Genomic DNA, 24,379 nt, shown 5'->3' with positions numbered 1-24,379 from the left:
GGGCGACGTCCCCCATGGACACAGGACGTGGGGCTCTCACACTGGAGTGGGGGGCAGGAGGGGCTGAGGGGTCCGCCCGGTTGACTTGGACTCTCCGTGCCCCGACTCGAGTCTCCTGGGAGGGAAGGAGCCCGTGGACGTGGGCAGACCCGCCGCCCGCAGGCCAGCTGCCGGCCGGGGGCGGAGCCAGCGGTCAGGCGGTCTCTCCTGGAGGCCCCGTCGCCAAGGCCCTAATGCCAAGGCCACGTCAAGCGCGCCCCTGCGCTGATGGCGCTGGGGGCGGAGCCAGGGCCCAGGGCGCGAGCAGGGGCAGTGCTGTGGGCTGAGCTGCGTCCCTGCAAAATTCACATGGCTGGTCCTAACCTCCAGGTACAACGGAACGTGGCCTTAGAGGTGGGGTCAACGCACAGGGGACTCAGCTATAGGGAAGCGACTCGGGTGGCCCTGTTCTGGTCACTGGTGACCTTATGAAAAGACGAACTGGACCCAGACACACACAGGGAGGCACCACGTCAAGGTCAAGACAGCTCGGGGTGAGGCTCCTCCAGGCCGGGGAACCTCAAGACTACCAGCAACCACCAGAGCCTGGGGGCACCTGGGACAGCCCCTCCCTCACGGCCTTGGGAGGAGCCAACTCATCACGCCTGGTTTCCCTGACTTGACTCATCATGGCTTTCACGGGGTCAGCATCAGCTTCTTGGACAGAGGACAGTCACGTGAGGGGAGGTCTGCGATTCTACAGGCTGGAGTCCTGGACACGTCTCCCGGTGACCTCAGAGGGACCTGGCCCTGGCTAGCAAACGCGGAAGCCTCGCTAACATGGGCACAGGCTGGTAGGCCGCGTCCTTGTGCCCAGCTCGCCTGTGCTGGCAAGGGCGGCCTCGGCGCTGGAAGGGGCCAGACCCGGCCCTGAGGAGCGGCCGGCAGGTGTCCGGTGACATCACAGCAGAGCCCTGCGCCCTGCGTGGACCCGGACGGGCTTCCGGAACGACATGACTCTCTCTCGAGAGGCAAGCTGGTGACGTGGGCAGGACAGGACGCCGTGCGCCCGTCTCCGGGGCCCACAGGGAAGCTCCTCAAACGTGAAGAGCGACTGGCACCCAGAGAGGCGACTCTGCTGTCGTTTCTGAACAAAAAATGTTAACGTCTGCTTAAAAGCGGCCGCTGCGTCACAGAAGGTGCGGGGTGAGCGTGGCCACCGGCCGGAGTGGTCGCGGCCCACACAGGAAGTGAAGCTAACGCGGCTGCCTTGACCGGCGACAGCCGTGTGGTCGGCTTTCTGCGGCCACTGGGCTGGGGCGCCCTGTGACAAATGCTGACCCGGGCACTGCTGGGAAGGCACCTGCTGGAGGAGGGGAAGACCAGCCAGCAGCTGCCGTGACCCACAGCAGGTGGCCCTGGATATGCGGATGGGCTGCATCCAATCCCTAAACGCCTGAAGCACAAAAGCCGGGGCTTCCTGGAGGAGGCGGTGACCTGCCTCGAGGCCCAGCCGCCCCACCGCCAGCCAGCCCTGCAGTCTCCGGCTCCTCAGCCCCCAGAGTCACAGGAGCCAGGTCCTTAAGACACGGAGCCTCCTGGTCTGGTTCTCGGGAGAACCCTGACTGACACCAGGACTAACGGTCTGGCCTGTGCCGTGGGACCGGCCGGCTAGCTGACGGGGACGCTCACGGCAGTGGGGCGGGGCCGCCGGGCTTCACGAGCCTGACGTGTGTGTCCCGGCCCCCCCCCACCCACACCAGCGGGCACGGAGCAAGACTCAGGCCCCCGGAACCTCAAAAGTTCCCCCACAGTGAGACTGGGAGACAGGTTCTGTGAAATTCGAGGCAAATAAAATTGTAAATGGGGAACAGGGAGGAGGAAATAAATCGTTACTTGGTTCTAGCTAAGTTTTTTTAAAAAATCACGAGAAGGCTAAAGGATAAACAATACGTAAAGGAATTAAAAATAATCATTCTAAATTACAGCTTGAATAGATTCGTTCCCTTGTCTTCAGGGACATAAACCGCTCACTGGGGAAGCCGTCTTACTGTCCCACGGGCAGGACAACATCAACCAGAAGTGACCTCAGAAAGTGTAGTGTCCTGCCCCGGGGGCAGCTTCAGGTGTGGAGCAGAACCACGGAAGGGCCGTTTATAAAAGCGGCTGCTCCTCGGAACCGAACAGAGTGAAGGGGGCGCTGCCCGGACGTCCCGGCGAGCGGCTCCGTCCCCTCGGGTCACAGAGGCCGAGTCGAACCTGCCCGAGGAAGCTGGCCGCGGCGTTTCTTAGGAGGAAAATGGGAACACTGGCACCCTAGGGAGGCACAACTACGAAGGGACCGGGGGCCGGGGGTCGGGGGAGGAAGGGGAGGGGACCGGGTCCTCCTCGTCCTGGGATGTGCTTTTCTCGCAGCGAGGCTTTACTAAATTTTGTAAGAAATATAAGACGAAAATAACTTACTGTGCAGGCAATTAATGCTGGCTGGCACAGCGACTCTCTTACGTGCGAGGGACGAGCCCGAGGTGAAGAGGGGAGGCAGCGCGTGTGCGGGAGCAAAGCGAGAACGAGAGACCGTGAGAGCCGCGACGCTTCAGCAGACGCGAAGCCGCTGTGTCCGTGAGGCTTTTTTTTTTCCCCCTTAACGTTTCTCCATCGCTACTTTCGTTCTTAATTGTGATCAGACACACGTAACGTGAACGCCACCATCCGAGCCACCGCGCGGCGCACAGCCCGGCCGCGGGAAGCACATTCCCAGCGACGGGCGGCCACGTCGCTGTTTTGTTACGTTAAAAATAAACCCAAATTTGGGGAGCAGGTTTCCCGCATTGGCTGCGGCGTTACCGCACGCACGTTTGTGAACAGCAACGTTCCAGGATGCTACATATGCAGCCGCTCCGGGAAACGTGGTTAAAACGCCTTGCTACAACAGAAGGCACAGGGAGAATTCAGGCCAAAAAAGAAAAAAAAAAAAAAAGCTTTAGTTAAAAAACGAGAGAAGACTCCGGGAAGCCGCTCCCCATATCATCAATTTTAAAAATTGGGGGCAGGAAATGAAAAACTATTTGGCTCCCACAACACGTGATTGCGGGAGGCTCCGACGCTACCTCGCAGAGAGGCTGAGCGCGACCTCTCAGAAACGCTGGCGAGGAGGAGACGTTGTAAAACACTGTCCGATCCGTCCCTTCCGAAGCCTCGGGCCTGAGCCCGGCCGGGAGAGGAGGGGAGGCGGCCGGACGTCCTCGTGATGGCCTCACACGCCACGCCCCGGAGCGTGAGCCAGGCGAGGCCTCCCACGCCTGCCTGACACCTCGGTGCCCCGAGGCGCCTGTTTTGAGGGGTGTCACCCGCTTGGCCGGTGACAAGAAAGGAGCGGGACGGCCATGACACAGCGAGGAAGGAAGGCGGAGGAAAGAACTCTCCAGAAGGAAAGCAGAGAGGGGAGGAGGTGGTGGGATGCATGGGCCTGGGGTCGGCGAGCGCGGCCTCGGAGCACGAACCGGGAGGGTGGGGTCCGGGCGCCGCGAGGAGGAGAGGCCGCACGCGTTGATGCTGGAAGAAGGGAGGGAGGGGCACCCCGCCCTGCGCCCCGACTTGCTTTCTACCTTGCCCGGCACCCACCTGCCTGCCTCAGGCCCGGGAGAGCTCCCTGGGGCTTGCCCGGCCCCCAGACCAAGTCCAGGCCAGAGCGGGTACCGCCCTGCGGGCCGTCCGTCCCATAACCTGGGCCGAGCCTCACAGACAGGAGCACCATGGAGGTCCCTGTGCAGGCCACAGCTCGCATCCCAAGCAGCTCCCGGTCCCCAGGCTCACTCCACGGGATGATCCGCCCAAGACCCCCATGAGGGGCCGGATGGCGGCCTGCGGTCCCGTCTTCGATGCGCGGGCCGGGGATGGTTCCCAGGGATCCTCCTTTCTGTCTCTCCCCGTCTTTCGACTCCTGCCCCCTCTGTCCCCACTCTGCTCTGGCCAGTGGATGGGTCGCGGGGGAGGGACGCAGAGCAAGCAGGACAAGGTGAGCGAGGAGGGATGGGGGCCCTCTACGGTGGGGTCCCGGACCTGGGAACGGGGCCACGTAATGCTGCACGGGGGTCTCCCGGGCACCGGGCAGTGCTGGGTGGCACCCCGGCTCTACCCGCCACACCCCGCTCGCAGCTGTGACCCTGGAACCTTTCCCCGGACACACGGTGTGCCCTGGGGCACAATCGCCCTGAGAACCACCGGTCTCCAGCACGAAGAACGAAGGCTCAGAGAGGCCACGGCGACGGCCGACCAGGGCTCCGAACAGCCCGGGGGCGCCCGGGGCTGCCTGATGTCTACACTCGCGGGGAGCGAGGACTCAGCACCAGCCACACCTGTCACGCTCTGTGTGGCTCAGGCTCCTGCCTGCGGCTCCCACCCTGACGTCTGCCCTGGGGGCCCCTTACTGCCTGGCGGGAGGCGGGCACGTCCCCACTGAGAGAGAGAACGCCGAGGCTCGGCGAGTCTTGGGGCCTCGCCTCTGCCCCCCGGTCCCTAGCCTCCAGGTCACTCTCATCCAAAGCACCGACATGGAGAAGAAATCACAGATTTAAAGCTCCGGTTTAGAGCTGGCGGAAAACTAGGCGTTTCTCTGATGAAAGGGGCCCCTCGTCAGCACACACACGCGAGCGTAACCTGCTGACTTTCTGGAGGGCTTGTCTCCCCCGTGGTCCCATTGGGTCCCAGCTGGGGTTTGCTCTTAGCCAGAGGGAGAGTCTGAGGCACAGTGAGCAGAGGCGCCAATGTCCCAGCAGGGGGGGACCCGGCCTCCACCTGGCTTTGCTCGGACAGAGGAGGCATGCACCCCAAAGGCAGAGGTGACCCCAGCACTCGCACTCGGAAGGACTCCGAAGGCCCCCTTCCCGACCGGGCTCAGACCTTGGGCGCAGGTGCGTTGGGGGGTTGAGGGGAGAGGCTGAGGGCGGGATGGCCAGGGGAGAAAGCAGACTGGGAACCCGGCCCGGAAGGCAGCGTGGAGCAAGGCCGTCGCTGGGGGTTTGGGCTGCGGGGGGCAGGTACCTTTATGCTTCTTGGCGGCGCCTGGCTCCGAGACGCTCAGGGAGCTCTCAGACAGCTCATCTGTGTCGAGTTCCCGTGGCGCCGCCTCCAAGTCCCAGGGGGCCGGCTCGCAGTCCTGGGGCTCCAGGGCTGGCGGGGCCCCAGCCGAGGCGTCCTCCTCTGGGGGAGCGGAGGCTGCGGGTGCCTCTGGCTGCAACGGGGCCTCCTCTCCACGGACGCTGTCCATGGAGGCCGCATAGTCCAGCATCAGGCCAGCATCGCTGTCCTGACACAGTGAGGTCTGTCGGGAGAGAGGGCCAGCGTGAGGGACGCTCCAGGGACACCCCGCCCAGACCCCCGATGGGTGAGTGCTGTGACGGAGGAGGCCCCGGCCCCCAGGGGCCGGAGGGCTGAACTGTGGAGCGGGTCAGGGCTGAGCTCGTGGTCTGGAGGGTGTCACGGAGGCTGGGGACCCCCCCACCAGCAGTTGGCCCGGCTGCAGGAGCTGTGGGGGGCCCGGAGGTGAGGCGGGAGAGTGAGTACCTCCTTTTCAGGCGGAGGGGTGACAGGGAGGTGAGCGTGGAGCTCCCGGTCCAGCTCCTCTGAGCCTCTGTGCCTACGGCATCTTAAACCAACAGGCCCACGCTTTGCACCCAAAGGGTTTTGCTCGTGTGATAAGCTATGCCGAGGGGCGGGGAGCGGCCGCAGCGGGCACAGAGCGGGCATGTGCCGGTCTGCCGTGTGCTTCCCTGACTAAGGAGCCCGCGGACTTGGAAGGGACCATCATGAAGCGCCGGTAGAAGGAATAACGACTGAGAGTCGGGGGCGTTTAACGCTAACATCCACGCGTTCCTGACGATGCTGAGACGAAGCCTCAGAGAAAGCCTCAAGGAGATGGGCTGCAAGTCTCACATTCGTCCAGGACCACGACACAGCAACTAAACACTAAAGCCTGGGGTCCCGGCTCTCCCGGAGGTGCCAGCGCTGCCTGCTGGATGCTGGAGGGCACGGGACGCCCTGAGAGGCACCGCCCAGCTCCCGGGTGACCCCGGGAGCACCCGCTCAAGGCCACCAGCCAGCTGCGCCTGTGGGGCCCGAGTGCTGGCCCCCCGCACCGGGTGAAGTGGCAGCAGTGGTGGCTCACCCCGGCCCCCCTCCCGCAGCTGGGAGGTGGGTTCTCAGTGCGCCTGCCAGGCCCACCCCAGGGTGCCCTCGAGGTGTCAACGAGCCCTCCTCCTCCCGGTCCCCTCCTGCCATCGAATCTGCCAAGGTCCCGCCTGCTCACACCTCCTTGCTCAGTCTGAAACGTTAAGGAGGAGCAAGGGACTGTCCCGTGGCCTCTCCAGCAGCCCGGCCCGCTTGGTGCACAGTCGGGCTGGCCACGCCCCCACCGCCTGCTCGGGACAAACGTCACTGAGCAGGAGGAGGCAGGCGTGGGATCGGACACGTTCAAAAACAAGCCTCATTTCTAACTGCAAAAGGCAAACACGTTCACTGCAAAAAAAGTCAGAACGGTGTGGAAATGCGTAATGTGGAAAGTGAAAGTCGCTGTCGCTGTCCGAGGACCCGGGGTGGTGGGGCGGGGTCCGTCCCAGAGGGCCGCCCCAGTGGTCCTTGGGTCTCTCTCTTTCAGTAACTTTTCTTTGAATGATTCACCGACCTCTCAACAACCAAAGCACCCCCATCCCTCCCCCACCCCCCTCGGAAAAGTTCACGCTTCCTTTGTAAACAGGATGGGCTTTGTGAATGAAATGCCACCAGTCGGCCCCGCTGGGCAAGGGACAGGGACTTCTAATTCTAGACGGGGCTTTCTGGAGCTGGATCACAAGCCGGGGCCAGCTTCTCCGGGCAGGGCGGGGTGGGGGGTGGTCCGGGCAGGGGCAGGGCTCACCTTGGAGACCCTGATATGATGGTGGTGCTCGGGCGGGGTGGGGGGGGAGATCCGGGCAGGGCAGAGGGGTGGGGGGGGGCGCAGGGGGTGACGGGGACAGACGCGGCTCACCTTGGAGACCCCCGATATGATGATGGTGCTCTTCTTCCGTGGTGGCCTGAGCTTCAGCTTCGAGGACTCGCTGAGCTGCCGGATGGCGACCTCGGCCACAGGATCCGAGCCGTTTAGCACCAACAGTTCTGCGGGGGAGGCGGCGTGGACATGTCAGCCAAAGCCAGGAACTCCGCTCGCGGACCCTGGTCCACAGCGGACGCCCTGCGTGGTCACGCGACACGCACTGCCGAGTGCACACGGGGTCCGCGCGAGTCTGTGTGTGCGAGGTGCGCCCCGACAGAGCTGACGAAAAACTGAGCTGACCAGAGCAGGTCGACACGCAAACGACCTCCGACCCTGGGGAGGCCTGTGAACTGCGAGAGGCAAGTGGGTGGCCACCCGCGGCAGGGCTCAGGCCGCGAGGGGCCGGGCGCCAGGGCGGCGCGCTCCCGTGGCTCTCGGCACACGCCAGCGTCGGGACCCCCGGGCCGTGCAGAGGGCTCTGCGCGCCTGACTGCACCCAGGCGCCCCCCGACCCCGAGGCGGGCGCTCTCCGAGGCCTCCTCTGGGACATGGGGGCACGGCCCGGCAGCCTGGCCGGAGGCAGAGCTGGGATGCCCGCCAGGGGCCCGGGACACAGAGCGGCCGCCCAGGACGCACAGTCCCGCCAAAGTCGAGCCGAAGGGACACGGAGGAGGAACAGCACTGCACGGCACCTGCCACTCAGGCCCGGTGGCCCAGGGAGGGGGACGCCGCGGCCCCGGGGGGGCGGTGACAGGGCCCGGCGGCGGCCCAGGGAAGGGGACGCCGCGGCCCCGGGGGGCGGTGACGGGGCCCGGTGGCGGCCCAGGGAGGGGGACGCCGCGGCCCTGGGGGGCGGTGACAGGGCCCGGCGGGGGCCCAGGGACGGGGACGCCGCGGCCCCGGGGGGCGGTGACGGGGCCCGGTGGCGGCCCAGGGAGGGGGACGCCGCGGCCCTGGGGGGCGGTGACAGGGCCCGGCGGGGGCGCCCGCTGGGTCGTGACCCGCGATGAGGAGAAGGGTCGCGGGGAAGGGGTCACGGGGACAGCTGCGCCGCGCCTCCCGCGCCTCCGAGGGACGGGCATGTGTGTGGCTCCTCTGCCCGGCCAAGGGGCCGGGGTGCCCGCGAAAGCCACTCAGCCCCGCTGCACAGAGGGGGCCGGCGCCCGGGGCCGGCACCCGAGCCCTGACGACGAGCCTGCAGCGGGAACCTCGGCCTGGGGTCTTTGCAAAGGGGCCCGGCCCAGGCGAGGGGACCCCCGCAGTACAGGGCGGCGGACGTACTGCCGGGCGGAAGCTGAGACGGAGCCCCGTGTGCAGGAGTCACGCCTGGGGGGCCCTGCAGCGCAGCGGGGGGAGGCCGTTTCCCGCCCCGCCGGGCAGAGAGGGCGCGGCACACCCCAGACAGCACGGCCGGCTGAGCCCGCGGCCCCGCCCGCTACTCCCGGCCCGTCCTCGGCCTTGGCGACAGCGGAACCAGGCCCAGCGGGTGCGGGGCGGCCAGACAGAAGCCGCCGACCTGCCCTGCCCGTGACGTGGGTCCCACGTGCCAGGGGGCACATTAAACCCCGAAATGCACACTAACTACGCTGTGATTCAGAGAGACATCACGACATCTCATTAAAGATAGTTATTGCCTGAAAATGACCATGAAAATGGGAAACTGGCACCTGGAGTCCTTGGCGGCGGGGGGATGCCTCCTGTTAAACAGGCTTCGCGAGGGCAGGTGGACAGAAAAATCAAGCTGCCTTTCTGACCATGTCGCCCGAGTCCTACCTACTCCACGACAGTCGTGTAACCGGCGTGTTGAACACGAGAAACGGTAACGTGCCGACGGCTTACAAAGCGCGGCGCGAGCCGGGCGGCGTGTGTGACGCGTCCCCCACAACGACGGCAGGGCCCGAAACACCCCTCCCGGCGTTCGGCCAGCTCCGACTCCCCTTTACGCCCTCTAGCTCTCCACTCGCTCCTCGAAAACGCTTCCCGAACCGCCAAGGGGGAACCCGGGCTTCTCGTCGGGTGGGGGGGGGGGCGGGGAGGGCGCAGGACGGGCCGGGGACGCCGTACCTGTGTCCGAGGAAGACAGCGTCTTGCTGACGGGGGCGCTGCAGCAGGAGATGGCCTGGACGGAGATGTCCTTCTCAATCACCCTCACCTTGACGGGCGTCCTGAGGGGAGAGTCTGCCGGGAAGACGCCGGTTACAGGGGCCCCCAAACCGCGTCTGGATCCGGCGACGGGGCGGTGAAACCTCACCTCGCTCCCACCCCGCCGTGCGCGGTCGGGAGGGGCAAACCGTGCGGGTTTGGAACACTCTCTCTCGTGGCTTTTTTGTTTTTCGGGGGGTGGGGTGAGGGGAATTGCCAAAAAGGGTGTTGGAAGCTCAGGTTTACACCAAATTGCAGAAATGTTTTAATGAAGCCAGAATTTCACGGTCTGTTTTTGCATTCAAGAACTGTGCCAGGCTGTCTATCCTGGGAAGATATTTCTGTATGAGCAGAAACACAGTATAAATAACAACTCATACGCTTATGCAGAAGTCGTGCTCCGAGGCAGTGGCTGTGGGGGCAGGCGCAGAATTCAGGGGGCTCTAGACGGGCTGCACATCGAGCCTCCTGGTAGACGATGTTTAACATCGGAAACTGTGCACCGACCTGACGTCTAAGCCAGCGAACTGCCCCCACGCAAACGTCACGGACCACTCCCTCTAACGAGCTGTTCATCTAACACCTAAACTTCAGCTTCAGAATATACTACTGGTGGAACCTTACTTCGGCTTGTCACGCATTTATTTGACAAAATAGAAAGGTGATTTTCTTTAAAAAAAAAAAAAAAAAAAAAAAGAAACGTTCTACACAGAGGTCTCGCTGGGCACGGCGCTCCCCGTGCCACCGCGTTATGACCGGCCGCCCGCAGCCCGGCCTCCCGCGCTCACGGCCCAGGTCTCCCCGGGGAGGGCGGGGCTTGGGGCCCGGCCCAGGGGTGGGTCCCCCTCTCACCGGGGCTCAGCGGGGACGCCCGCCCCGCGTCGAAGCGAGGCTTGGTCTTCACGGCGGTGACGGTGGTGACCACGGTGCCGCACGGCATCACCGTGCGGTCTTTCTCTACCTTGGCGGCGGGCGGCGGGCTCTGCCGGGGCCTCGCTTCGCAGGGTTCCACGAAACAGAACTGCGGAGAAGGCGGTCGTGCCTCAGCGTGAGTGCGGGGACAGCCCCGCCCACTGTGGACGCCCACGCATGTCTCCAGTCACTGTCACTTAGTACGAGAGCGAACCCGGACCGCCCCAGAGCTGACGGGGGGCCGGCAGGACCCACGCTCAAATCCGGCCACGCGACACGTAACGATGGGGCCAAAGGGTGGAGGAGCAAACGACGCAGCACAGCCCGCTGTGGGGTGGACCGCGCTCCCGGAAAACCCCGTCACGCGGCAGGCGGCTCGGCGTGGTCACGGGCAGGAGGCGTCCCGGTCAAGTCCACGGACGCACAGCGTGAAACCGCGGTTCCTCCCCGACCGGCTCCTCACCTCACGCCAGAGCCAGACAGACAGACAGAAACGAAGACGCGTCTAAGCGGGTCGGGCTGGGACCTGGACACCTACCTCCGCGGTGACCGAACCCAACACCGAGCTGCCCGCCGAGGGCCCGCTGGTCAGCGCGAAGCTTTGTGGCCCGGAAGGCTGCTTCTTAAACAAATCTAAAGGGACAGTGGTCATCGCCAGCAGAGCTGAAAAGACAGGAGACGAGAAATGAGCACCATGACGTCTCCACGGGAGGGAAGGGTCCGCGTGAGCTGCTGCAGCCGGGGCGAACTCCCGATCGGTCCCGTCCGCCTGAAACCACTGGACAAATGTCACTGTCATAACCACGAAGGAAGCCAGGAGAGGCGGTGAGGACGGCAACGTGTGGCCCTGGCCTGGAGCAGAAACTGAACGGCAAAGGGGCTCTAAGGCAAGTGACCTCACGGGGCGGCCGGGTCACGGCGGGCAGTCACGCCCCAGGCACACGACTTCTCCAGTGACAGGCTCGTCCCTGCCCTGAGCCAGCCCCCCACCCGCGTTTCTGGGCGTCGAGGTTCACACACCTCTGAAATGCCTCCTTCAGTCCCTCCAGCACCAAGCCACCCTCCAGGGCCCCCCGCAGGGCACGCGGCCTTAACCACCTGCAGCGCGGCCCCGCCCGGCACCCCCTGCACGTGCTCCTCCTCCCTCAACTCCAGACGCATCAAAGACGCTGCTAAACTGTCATTCTCTAGAGCGAGATTGGAGATCTTGCTCCCCGGAATGTGTCGTCAGCGCGGCTCAAGTTAAATTGCATAGAAATTCTCTACGGGTCTGGATGTTTCTTACACTGCCGAAAAGCAAGTGCCGCGAGGGACACGGGTGAGTCGGCTGGTGGGAACCGGAACACGGGGGGGGGGGGCCCGCGGGGCCGCGAGGCGCGCGCTCGGGGAGCTGAGAATCGTGCCGCGGACGCCTGAGAGGCTGTCCCTGCTCACAGGAAATGAGGCGTCGAGGGGTGAGGGGCCATGAGGCACGGCACTACGCTCACAGTCCACACGTCTACGTGGGTGCGTGGAGAGGGACAATACGTGAGAGCGAGCACCAAGCGTGAACACGAATAATAAAGGAAATGGGCAAAACGTTCAAAATATATGCGTCTGAGTAACGGTTCTATGGCTCTTCCCTGGTTTGTTTTTTCAGGTGTGGAATTTCACAGTCCCTGTTGGGCTGGGCAGGCGTGGCGCCCCAGGGTGGACTAGGGGCCGGCTTCCCTCAGCGGCCGAGCCTGTGTCCCCACACCTGCCCGCTCTGGGGACCCCGGCTCTTATCTCGGGAGCAGCCCAGGTATCTCAAGGCTGCCAGTCATGGGAGTCACCGCAGAATTCTGGCCAATAACCAGAAGTGTGAGCATCTTGTTCCTGGTGTGAGAACATCAGGAGATGACCCAGTGGCTGGGCTGCACGGCTGGATAAGCATGTTACGGGTTATTCCCCCCCCCTTTCGATTTTGGTGTGTTTATTGGGATTTTTAAAAAAATCTAATAAACATTGAAACTACCGACTCACACACAGGTACAGGTGGGGGTCCACATTCGCTTTAGCGATTTCCCTTCTGTTCTCTTGTACCTGAAGCACGTGTCCGACTCAAGCCACTGCGGCTTATTTTACAAGGAAAGGACAGTTGAAATGCAGAGACAGGACGCAGGATGGAGGGGCCGGGGCAGGGGGCGCGGGAGGCGGCGGTGTTTAGGGGGGACGGAGCCTCATTCTGGAGATGGGTGGTGGGGTTGGCTGCACAGTGGCGTGGACACACTCATGTCACCAAACCACACTCGAAAATGGCTAAGACGGTAAATGCTATGCCACGTGTATTTCACAATAATAATAATGATGATAATAATAATAATGATAATAATAATAATGATGATGGTCTATTAAGGCTAAGAGGTTTGAGAATTGCTTCTCTAAGCCAAGAATTGTTTCATGAAAGATTTTGGATATTAAAAAACAAACCAACTAAAAAAACCCATGGAACATACTTTCCCAAAATGTATGACCTTGTTAATGACCGAAATGGATCTTCAACCAAACATTCCCACGGGGAGACCCGGAGTGGTATGGGGGGAGGGGCTGGCCTCCTCTGGGTCTCCGCCCTTCGCAGCTTCCCAAGGCCATGGTCAGCTGGCGGGCCCTTCCAGAGAGCAAGGCCTCATCTACCTGGTAGCCACCCACCTTCCGAGGGTGTCCCATCCTCTGAAATCTGCAGGCACAACTCCTTGGACTTGGCATTCAACTCACTGTGGAAAGGAAAAAAAGCTGTGAGTCCTCGAAGGTGCTTTGTCACGCTTTGAAATAGCTTTTTTTTTTCTGATTATAAAGTCATCATCAATATTTTAAAAACTATAGAGACATATAACCAAAGGTATAAAGATTATCTGCAACCTCACTATTCAGAAGTGGTTACTGTTGACATTTGCTGACTGGCCTCTTAGGATTACCCGACAGAACTTTCTGGATGATGACAGTGATATAGGTGCTGTCAAATATGGCGGCCACGAGCCGCATATGGCTTTTGAGAACCTGAAATGCGGCCGATGCAAACAGAGGGACTGGATTTAATTTTAATGACTTGAGATTTTAAGAGCCACACGTGGCCATTAGTTACTTTATCAAAAGGGGACTCGTATAATTGTCTAAACCCCAAATACAGACATGATACACCTCTCTCCTTCTTTGTAACTTTTTTTTTTTTTTTTCACTTATGATACCACCTGCCTCTTTCCAGGACAGTAACTACAGGGCAGCATCACTTTTAATCGGCTGCTCGTGTTCCAATGTCTGGCCCTGCCGAGACTTAATTAACCCAATGCTTTAACGAGCCCACCCGACAACATTCCGCCTTGTCAGGACAGGGCCTGGGGACGCAGGTAAGGAAGAAGTCAGCATTAAGAGCTACCTTCCCACAGAAGCTCATGTTTGACTTAAAGGCGCCTCAGAGGCTTGATACACTTTAGGAAATTGTTGTAAACATTGTTTCTGGTCTAAACGGTGCTACTAAGTGATGCTGGGGTTTGGCGGTCTGCACCAGGTGTGGCTGGGGACTCCGAGCCCACGGGGACCCAGCTGTACGCACAAGGTGAACTCCTCGTCCCAGGTGAGGTCCGTAGTGTCTGGGGGGAGGGCGCTGGACAGCTTCTGCACCGGCTCGTTCAGCTGGAGCATGCACAGCAGGTTCCGGTTGCCTGAAATGGAGCAGAGGGCCCCACTGGGCTTTTACTGGGGTTTCCTGATCCCTTCAGGCCATTTTTGCATATAAAAGAAAGGCTGAATAAAATGCCTGCGGTCTCGGCTCACCAGCTTCAGAAGGGGCCTATCTTTCTTCCATTTCCACTCTCAAAGCACCCTACTTCGGCGCTAAAGATTTTTCTACCCTCGTTTAATGTCCAGAACCCAGACTGACCCCAGGTACCCTGCTCCCCACTCAGTGCTGGCCGCAGGCACAGGCTCCCGGTGGCGGACATGCCTTGGGGATAACATTAGTGCAGCAGAGGTGGGGGCCCCACTTCTGGACAAGACTAACCGCGTATGCATGACCTGGCTCGTATTTTAACGGTCGTGTTACGACCTTCAAGGGCTCCTTTTGGCTCGAAGGCAGTGATCACACTGCAGACCCAACTGGAGGGAGCCCCAGGAGAAACCGAAGGCCACTGAGAACCCACGGGTGACCCCTCCACTCGGGCCGTGCCACAGGCCGGTCACTGCTGCCCCCGGCCAGGGGCCTTGCCGTCGCCCGGGGGCTCTGGCAGCACGGCCACCCACCTGGCGCTCCGGCACCGTCTAGCAGCGAGGCGCGGACATTCCTCACCAGTAGCTTGAGTTCATGAGCCCTCGGAGGTTTGGGAGGGCAGGGGTCCTGAGGGGCGGAGGAGGCGCGCTGGAGATCCTGCAGGAGGAGAAGGAACGGTGACCTGCGGCAAGGCCGAGGACGGCGGAGGCCGGAACCCCGCCGGCCCTGAGACAGCCCTCCCTTGTCATGGGAAGGCAGGGCACCACCCCCAGCATCACCCCCCTGCCGGGCGCCTCCTACATCCACGAGAAAGAGAAAGCGAGCAGCATCAGGGTCGGCCAGAGCGGCTCCGGCTCCCACCGCCACGCTGAGGCCAGGGGCTCCCCGCTGACCCAGGCCGGGAGCTGCAGGGAGCAGGGCGCCCTCTCCAGGCTGCAGGCATGTCTGCAGCCCGCCAGCACCGGCCGTGACACCAGCCGGACGTGAGGGGCCACGTCCCGCCTTCGGGCTGACCGCTGTCCACGTGGGGGACACCTAAGCATCGTCCAGGTGTTGCGCTGGCGAGGGACAGGCAGGCCCCGCTGGGACCAGCTTCGGGCATCCCGTCCTTGGACCAGCACGAAGGCGCTTCCAGCAGAAACCCTCCCGAGCCTGAAGGTCCCGCCCTGAACCCCGCCTTTCTCAAAGCAGCTTTCTCCTGAGAGCACCCCCCGCCCCAGTTACAAACACGTGGGGGCCTAGACAGGCTTCTCAGAGACGGCACAGGACTCCACACTGCGAAAGCTTTCAGGGAGGGATCTGACCTCAGAGTGCCTTTTGGGGGGACACTCGCTAACACCTGATGGGACACGCGGGTCCTCTAGGTCACTGTTCTGAAGCAGGGCCTTGCCAGTGGTGAGCTGCGAGGACAGGCAGCAACGGCGAGGGCCCCTCGGGCCCCGCCCGACCCCTGGACACAGCGCTCGCGCGGCTGGGATGGGCTCCGGACGCGGTCCTCAACTGTCTATGTGCGTCAACGCGACCGCCGCCCAGGTGCCCGGGCATTCGGTCAGACGTCGTTCCGGGTGTTTCTGTGAGGCTGTTTGTGGCAGAGACTCATGTGTGAGCCAGCAGACTGAGTAAAGCAGCCATCTTCCCAAACGTGGATGGGCCTCGCCCCGTCAGCTGAAGGCCGAAGAGAACAAAGGCTACCTGCCCAGGGGAGAGGCAGTCCCTCCTGCCTGCCTTGGCTGGGGAAACCAGTCTTCTCCTGCCCGCGGGCTCGAATGGAACACGGGCTCTTCCTGGGTCTCGAGCCCGCAGACCTTCGGACTGCGAGGACCCCGCAGCTTCCATAATCAATTCTCTCTAGGGATTTCGCGTAAAGAACGGCACCGCTGTGACGGAGGCTGACGGGATGTCCACAACCTCCTGGCTGTTTCCCTGGAAACGCCGACCACATGTACGACACACATGCTATTTTGATACATAAACTCCACACGTTTACTTAAAAAGCATCATTCCACTCAGGGTGGTTTCGGTCTCTTTCTCGTCAATGAGAGTGCGTCTGAGTTTATTTGAACCCAGCTGATGACGTGCTGGGAAGCGAGCACTCAGACGCTCCCAGGAGCTTGGGTCCTTTTATCTTCTGAGTCTATGCATTCTGAAAATACACTATTTTCTCAAGTTCCTCAAACGTGGACATTAAAAATTTGTGATATTCAAAACAGCCAGGTACCGCTGACCTGAAATACACCGGCATTGCTAGAATGTCTGAGAGACCAGCCAGCCGAGAGGAAGGCCTGGCCCGACCGCCTCTCTCTGGGGGGGCCGAGCACCCCGACCCGGCCACTGCCCCTGGGAAGCCTGGACGGACAGGACAAGCCCCGCACTCTTCCCGCCTGTTTTCCTGCGGCTCCTTCCTGCACCCCCAGCGCCCAGAGCTCAGCACGACACACTGCGATCGACCGATGCCTGACGAACCGAGCAGATTTTGTCTGCGGACGCCACACCCTAAGGGCCCGCCTGCCCTAACGAGACCCAGACGCCGAGAGCCCGCGTCCCGAAAATCATTGAAAAGTTTTCAAAATGACTTCAGCAAAACCCGATAAAAAGATGGATAGCCTACCACGCCCCGGGATGATCCTGGAAACATGCATGAGGAGCACCCTCGGGGACTATGCGGGCATGCTTTGCATAATCGCAGTGAAAGCATGAGCTCGTGATTGGGAGGCTTCATCCACCTTAGGCAAAGGGAGTTGGACGGGTCCGCAGTGGAGGTGGGAGAGACCAAGCCCGGCAACCCTCTCCAGGGCCAATGTCCTGGTCGAGCATTTAGCCACAGAAGCAGCACCCCAGCCAGGCGTGGAGAGAGTCCCAGAACCGGGCGGGGAGAGGCGGGAGGCATGGCGAAGGGGGCCACACGCAGGGGACCCCCTGTGTCCACGCTGCCCACGGGAGGCAGATGCTACTGGAGGCCAGGCCACCGGGCCGTGCCCGGCCTGGGCTCAACAGAGTGTCCGTGCCGCGTCTGTCCGTCACTCTGCCTACCTCGTGGCCACGCTCTCCCTGCTAACTGGGTGTCCCCGGTACCTAGGTCCTGGAAGAGGAGGTCTAAGACCACAGGCTCGCGGGGGACAGTGAAGTCGAGTTTTAGCCCCTGAATGGAGGAGTCTCAGGGCTAATTAGGGACAACTGCCTCCTCCTTCCAGCCCATGGAGATGTGAGGCCCTGTGCCCTAACTGGAGCTTCACCCCCGAAACCATGGTGGTTCTCAACCAGAGCTGGTGGGATCTCGCTGTCACAGCGGTGGAGGAACGCTGTAAGCACACGCTCTCTCCAGGGAGCTGGCCGTTCCCTGCTGGGGCCCTGCAGCCCCCACAGCCGGCGAGCCGCCCCCGCACCCCGCGAGCCGTCCCCCCACCCCCGCAAGCCGCCCCCGCACCCCGTGAGCCACCCCTGCGCCCCGCAGGCCGCCCACACACCCCATGCACCCGCACCCTGCGAGCAGCACCCGCACCCCGCAAGCCGCCCCCGCACCCCGCGAGCGGGTTTACCTGCGCGTCCCTCCTGTCCACGGGCCTGGCGCTCAGAACCACCGCCGGGGAGGCGGGACCAACCAGGTGCTTCAAAACGCCCCTGAGCGCTTCCGACACTGCGCGCACCTCCGCCGCCCGGTCCTGCCGAAGAGACGAGTCGTCACCGGCTGGTGTGGCGACGGCGCATGCGTGCGGAGGACCGGCGACCGCCCGCCGTCCGCCACGCCCCCGGTTCCCGCCGAGTGGCGGCCGTGATTCTGGCTCTGCCACCGGCCGCGCCAGGCCTCCGGGGTCCCTCGTCACCTCTGGCGTCAGTGCCCTGCTGTGGGGTCCAGCCCACCCCCGCCCCACGGAGGGGTCACGACCCTTCCAGGACTGGCGTTCCCCGGCTCCGCGGCCCTGCTGGACGCCTGCCCACCTGGGCTGGGGCCGATTTCAGAATCTGGTCCATGGTGCACCCAGAGCCCCGGGCTGGCCAGGCCTCCTCACGACAAACAGACCAAACCGGCCACTTACTGAAAATCGACTCTCTGCCAAGAACTGTAAATGAGTGACTTTTAATAGCTAACGTGTACATCGCTTTTTGGCTGTGCCAGGCTTGATTCTATGTGTTTATACGTATTAGTTTAATACGTATGAGGAGACTGAGGCACAGAGACATGACTTAACACGTGTAGGACACACAGCTCCCGACCGGGACCAGGGAGTCCAACCCAGGTGGCTCGGGCTCCAGGGCCTGCACCTCCGACCTCCCGGCCACCGCCTTTCTCCTCGATGTGCCCTTGATACACGTATTTTTTTAAACTGAGGTGAAAGTCATATAACACGAAACTAACCATTTTAAAGTATGCATTTCAGTGGCATTCAGTACATTCAAACTGTTGTAACCCCATGACTTCTAATTGCAAAATATTCTCATTGCCCCCCCAAAAGTAATCCCCATGTCCATGAGCAGTCACCCCCCCTCCACACACACACAGGCCCACCCCAGGAGGCCACCACGGCTTCTTGTCTCAGTGGGACGTCTCACGGTGGGCGGGGGGGCATGCCACACGCCAGCTCGCACGTCTGGCTTCTCACACCGAGCATGATGCTCACAGCGTCACCCACGTTCTAGCAGGCGTCAGAACGTCACCCTCTTTGGTGTCTGAAGGACATTCTGTGACATGAACGGACCTCATCTGGTTCATCTATTTTTATCTTTTTCAACCCTCACAATCCCTCCTCACTTTACAGAGGAGGGAACCAAGGGGTGAAAGATGAGTTTTGGGGTGCTCACATCTCAGAGTCCATCGCTATACTTAATAGGCACCCCCTGGGTAACTAAACAGCCAGGCCAAAAATTAGTTTTGATGTATACAAGCTAAAAGAATTATATATCAAACTCATTAGTCTTTTTAAAAAAATGTGAGGATAGCTAGATCAAAGCATGAAAGGCTAAAATATTTATAGACAAATTAACTACTGAATTCACATGTTTCTGCAGTGGGGACATCTCCGCACTTGAGTCTGAGAGAAGGTAGAGTGGCAAGGAAGTATCGTAAACGCCGCCGCGGGGGAGGCCTCGGGGGCCGCGTCTCTGCATCGACCTGCCTCATCCTCTTTCCAGCAGGCGGGAGCGGTGACCCCAGGGCCCAGAGCGCCCACCGCCGGCCCCCAGATTCGCTTCTCCAGGCCGCCCGGGCCAAGCCAGGGAGACAGCGGAGGCCGCGCCCTCGTGAGCCAGCTGGACTCGGCCCCGGCCGCAGGCGAAGCACCTCGGGGCGGCGAGCGGATGGCCGCCAGGGGAGCTAGGATGTCAAGGAGAACGTGGGCGGCTTCCGCAGCTCGGCCTCAGCTTCGCCAGTGCTTTAAAACCGTCCCGGCCCACCTACCCCCACGGGGCGGGGTCGGCTTCGGGATTCCTAACGGGGCCAGGTGACTCCAGGTGCGGGCCCAGGTGCGGGCCCAGCTCAGGTCCGTCACGACCCCCACGCGTTCGCACACACACACCGGTCGGGGAATCGGAGCGTGAGGACGGACCTCTCCCGGGGCTTTGGGCTGCACCGTGATGTCCACTCCTGGCTCGCTGAGGAACGACCACCCGATCTGAATGTCCTCCGTCTCCTCCTTCATGCGGAGCTCCAGCTTTGAAAAGAAAAAACACGGGGTACTGCAGGGCGGCTCCCTCCGGCAGTCACACACGTGCGTCTGTGAGCGTGTGCACGCGTGTGCGCGTTTGTGGGTTCACTGATTTTCTCAGACGACTGATTTTCTTAGCCTCCCTTCCCATCCTGTGTGCTTTCGAGTGGAAGGAGGGTCCCGAACCGCCTCTGACCTCCGCCTTGTGTCCCTCCCCCACCCCCCACGCTTCCTCTGCCTCCACCCACCACTCAGGGAGGAACCTCAGGGTTGGCGGGGTAGGCCAGATGTCGTGAAAACTCTGCTGTCTCCTTTGAATGGCCAGTTCTCTGGACTCTGTACGCCCCTTCTGAGAATGTCACCAGGGTGTAGAGGAGAAGCCACAAAAGGCAGCTGGGACGCCTGACCCAAGCCCGTGCTCCCCCGTTCCCCGCGGGCTGTGCGCAGAGCACAGTGCGATCCCCATTTGTCGTGGCAGGAGAACGCCGCCCCCCAAAGATATCCACACCTCAGTACTGAGAACCCGTGAACCCGTGAGCAGGGCGCTTTGCAGGTGTGATGAGCATGAGGCCCTCGAGAAGGGGGATAATTCCTGGCGAGCCCAGCGGAATCATATAAGCCCTTAAAAACAGAGGAGGAAAGCAGAAGACCATGCCGGAGATGTGACCTGAAGATGGAGGGTTCCAGGGGCCACCTCTAGAAGCGGGGACCACCGCAGCTGACGGCCAGCAAGGAACCGGCCCTCAGTCCGGCCACCGTAAGGAGCCGAATTCTGCCAACACTGAGCAAGAAAACATTCCCCCCAGAGCTTCCAGAAAGGAAGGCAGCTGCCGACGCCGGGACTTCGGCTCGTGCTGGACACCGGAGCTCCAGAAGGCAACGTGATACATCCGTGCCGTTCCGGGCTGAGCTTGTGACCGCCGGTCTCGGCAGCCACAGCTCATACACCGGCCTCCACTTCTCGGCCAGAGACAGACGTCTCAGCTCTTCACGTCTGCGTCCTCCCCGCCACCCGACAACAGGGAGGGAGGGGACGGCTCCCGACTGCACTTCCGAACGCTCAGGATGCTCGCCTCACGCTGACAAGAGGTGAGAGAAACGATGCCTCCCTCGTAACTCTAGGACGAGCAGACCTGAACTTCATTGCCACAGGTCCCCGAGTCACCCCCGCCAGGCACGGGGTGACGGCGGCGAGCATGGCCGCTGGCCCCTTTCTGCACCTTTGATCTGGGGGACAGGCGAGGCGGGACTGCCTCCGGCCCGCAGCATGAATAATTCCCCGATCTCTAGCAGTCGCCTCAGCGCGGGGAGGGACCCCGCCGGCCGCTTTCACACTGTGCCAGAGATCGAAGATACAACTGCGTTACTTGTGTCCGAGCCACCAAAACGACGCGCAAAACCCATCTCAGATGCGACACGTTCTCCGTTAACGTCTGGGGTCGTTGCTGGACTCGCTCAAGTCTTGAAACGAGCATTAAATGTGTCCCAGAATTTGAGGTTATTTTCTGGTCACACTGTCCTAAGAACTGGGGGGAGCGGCAGGCATTAACATCTGACTGGCCCAAGAGACACCGAACCTCTTCAACTCAAAAAGGGAGTGTGACTGGGGTGAGCCTGAGGGGATGGGGTGAGTTTCAGGGAAAAAGCCACTTAGGTGAGCAGAAAATCTTGTTTGCTTATTTAGAACTGTGTCTTTGTATGAAAAGTATTTGGAATGTCATCTTCCCTGGTGGCTGGGAATCCTGTGGGCCAAGCACAAGGACAGAGGCGAGGAAACCGGGGCACAAGGGCGGTGACCCCTAAAACAGACCCGGAAATGTGCAGTTTTTACATGCCAGCTAAACAGGAGCCTCAGTCAGTGGACGTGTCAACGTGAGAGACAGTTATCTGACGGTTCTCCCAGAAGTTTCGCTAGTAAGTCTGTTATAATTACTACGTGTCTCCATATTGTTATGTATAATTCTGAATAGAAATATGTAATCACATATATGTTATAAAGTTGTATATTACATATGTCTATTTTAATGATTATAATAATAAGTCTATTATCTGAAAAATAATGGCAACAGCCATCTTTTGACTTCTAAAAATACCAAGGGGTCTTTTAAAGTCGAGTCTTTCAAAAACCAAAGCCCGGAGAGCCGCGGCCCAGCTCCCCGGCTGTCCTCACAGGCCGTGGGCGGCGGCGGAGGTCCAGAGCCGGAACGGGCCCTCTGCTCCTCGCCCCCCGGTCCTGCCAGCCGACAGCACCCCGACCCGATCACGCGCCCGCGAAACACCGCACCTCCCGTTCGTTATACGTATGTGTGTGTGTGTGTGTGCGTGTGCGTGTGTGTGCGTGCGTGTGCACGTAACATGCATACACGTCGCATACACTTTTTCACGTCCCAGATACAATACGGACAGTTCCAGTTTGAAAATTATGAAACAAACGGCAAATAAAAACGGGGCATCCGCAGCCCCGTGCTCACACCCTGCTCCCCTCCGCGGCCATGCGCCGGCCCCCCAGCCTTACCTGTAGATGGCACGGGGAGAGGCGCACACGGTACTGCTGGCGCCCCGAGTCCGCGGGCGAGGCTGGTGCCGCGCTGACCAGGAACCCGACGGTCTCGCCCACCACGTGACAAGACACCAGCTGCAGGAGGACAAGGCGACAAATGCTGAGGGACTTTCTGAGGCAGAGCTGAGGGGAGGGGGGGTCTGCACCGCACCCCTCTCCATTTCAGTTAACGAAGTCACCGAGACGTTGTAAGTCAGCAAAAGCAAGAACTTGAGAGTTTCAAACTCGGGGAAACGATCCAGATTCACGTCTTTTCTATTATGCGTAGTCTGAAATCTAGAAACCATATTCCCAGTCTTGGCTTCCTGGCGGTTTCTCAGGGGCAACTCTCTCTCTCGCCCACACGTGAAGGCTTTCTCTTTAAACACGGCTTTGTTCCATTTCTCCACACCAGCTGACTTAAGTTCCCCAGACGTTTCCACGTTCACACACGTGAAAGCCGTTAGCCACCCTCTCTCACTGGCAACGAGCCTTCAAGAGAAAATGTCATAGATGTTACGAGTAAAAAATAACAAATGTACCCAAAATACAAGAAATTGTTTCTGTCCAAGTAAGTTGTAACCCATTGCGGTTTTCAAAGATGTGGGGATAATTCGAAATGAATTATGAAATATGATTTAGGAAGCATGAAACAGCTCTGAAATCACACAGCCTTAACAGAAACAGAATTATCTGACGAGCTCGTTGAATGTCCGATAGGACAGGATGAAAAATCACACCAGGAAGGAACCGGGCCACACTCCCAGTACGAGTCACAAAACACTGGAGGGGGGGTGACCGTGACGGCCGCTGCCACACAGAGGAGTACCCAGTGTCTGCCACAGAATCCCTCCAGGGGAGCGGTCCACAACGACGGGCGAGCCAGCCTCCTGGCAGAAGGCCAGGCAAGCCCAGGATGGGTGACTTCCAGGTGGGGTGCCAGGTGTGCACAGCCTGGGAGAACAGACGATGGTGGGGGGGACGGGCAGGTGGCCAGTGTCTGCGAGTCAGACAGGACAGGACGGACCCCGCATTCCCAGGGGAGCTGCCGACCGCACACGGGAGGGCGTCGCTTGTGAAGGAAGAGAAAATTCTTTAGGTCTCTGGTGGGTTTGTGAGAATCTCAAATATCAAGTAGAAAGATGATCAAAATAGTTCCCGTGCCGGGGCCTGCTACGCAGGAAGTCGGGCTAGCACGTACTCCCCGCCCCCTTCCCACCCCTGGCCAACCCCTCCCTCCCCGCGACCAGCATCCTCCCACCCAGGGCCCCCCTGCCCCCTCCAATAAAAACCGACCTGCAAGCGGGGGTCCCCCAGCAAGGGGTCAATTTCCCAAGGTCACCCTAAAAGACCTCAAAGGCGCAAATCTAAAAAAAGAAACCCCTGCCTGTCCTCGACACGGGCAGCTTCGGCCCTTGTCCTCGCCCGTCCTCGTGAGTGGCTCTCAGAGGGCCAGCTGACAGGGACCGGTGACGAGGTCTTCATCACATTATTGCATCTCGGGGGTTCACAGAGGTCGGGACAAAAATGTTTGCATAAGGACTGTCGTCTATTCATTTTAAAAATAAATGCTCTATAAACAACCCTTTTCAGAGGAAAAGTATTTTGATGCCAGATGAGTTACGCGCACAAAGGACACAGCACCGAGGAGAGTCGCTGTGTCTCGGCAGCCCGGGCCTTCTTTTGTGCGTAACACACACAAAAAAGCCGACGACTGCGTTACTTCTCTTATTTCTTTGGAATTTCCTACACGAAGCTAATTAGAATTTTGCCGAGAAAACTGACAGCTTCCTTAGCGCCCCAACTCCAGTAGGGAGCTGGTTTCCCTTTGATCCTTGCTTCTAGAAGCTTCCCCACTACTCCGGTCTTTGCCACACAGATGGCTCAGGTGCTTGATTAAAGCCAAATAAATAAACAGAAAACCAAACAAACGGACTTTAAAAGGCTTTAAAAATTTCTGGAATGTCAGACTCCAAAGGTTCCAGTCACCGTTTAAGACATGTCAAGAAAGTAAGTGAGGTCACTAAAAATGGGACATCTACAGGTTCCTCTCACAGATGCTCCCAGGGGGTCTTCTCAGCCCGATGGCTGCCCGACCCTCTACATGAGACCCGTCACACAGATCGACTGCGTCTTGGCTTCCCTTCCATGTTTGGCGTGAAACGCTAATTAAAACGACAATCTGATCCTGCCGCGACATTTCACTATGGCAAACGAAACGCTGCCACCGTCCCCAAGAGCCCAGTGGGAGGGACAGTGACTAAAGCCACACCTTTTCCCAGCTAGCCTCTGCCTCTGCCACCTGAGAATAATAATGCCCCATTTGTCAAATGGACGAGAATAAAATGGAAAGGAGGTTTTGAAAATAAGTAATCTTCTTTTGGTGCATTAAGGTGTTATCCGCAACGGAGATTAAA

At 60.4% G+C, this 24,379-nt stretch overlaps 1 protein-coding gene across 1 annotated transcript in view; it reads right to left on the bottom strand.

The window, feature by feature from the left end:
- The window catches only part of C2CD2 (C2 calcium dependent domain containing 2), a 45,545-nt gene that overhangs the window by 4,880 nt on the left and 16,286 nt on the right, over nucleotides 1-24,379 (bottom strand). The window contains exons 3-13 of the mRNA XM_016143437.2: nucleotides 21,939-22,058; nucleotides 19,325-19,429; nucleotides 17,321-17,443; nucleotides 14,318-14,441; nucleotides 13,632-13,740; nucleotides 12,731-12,795; nucleotides 10,599-10,723; nucleotides 10,001-10,169; nucleotides 9,071-9,184; nucleotides 7,001-7,128; nucleotides 5,020-5,299 (exon numbers count right to left, since the gene is read on the bottom strand). Of these exons, the coding sequence (XP_015998923.2) occupies nucleotides 5,020-5,299; nucleotides 7,001-7,128; nucleotides 9,071-9,184; nucleotides 10,001-10,169; nucleotides 10,599-10,723; nucleotides 12,731-12,795; nucleotides 13,632-13,740; nucleotides 14,318-14,441; nucleotides 17,321-17,443; nucleotides 19,325-19,429; nucleotides 21,939-22,058 (1,462 nt within the window). The remainder of the gene's footprint in view (nucleotides 1-5,019; nucleotides 5,300-7,000; nucleotides 7,129-9,070; nucleotides 9,185-10,000; nucleotides 10,170-10,598; nucleotides 10,724-12,730; nucleotides 12,796-13,631; nucleotides 13,741-14,317; nucleotides 14,442-17,320; nucleotides 17,444-19,324; nucleotides 19,430-21,938; nucleotides 22,059-24,379) is intronic.

This window comes from Rousettus aegyptiacus, unplaced genomic scaffold (genome assembly GCF_014176215.1).
Source record: "Rousettus aegyptiacus isolate mRouAeg1 unplaced genomic scaffold, mRouAeg1.p scaffold_m13_p_4, whole genome shotgun sequence".
Lineage (NCBI taxonomy): Eukaryota > Metazoa > Chordata > Mammalia > Chiroptera > Pteropodidae > Rousettus > Rousettus aegyptiacus.
This window is presented reverse-complemented; position numbering and strand designations above follow the sequence as displayed.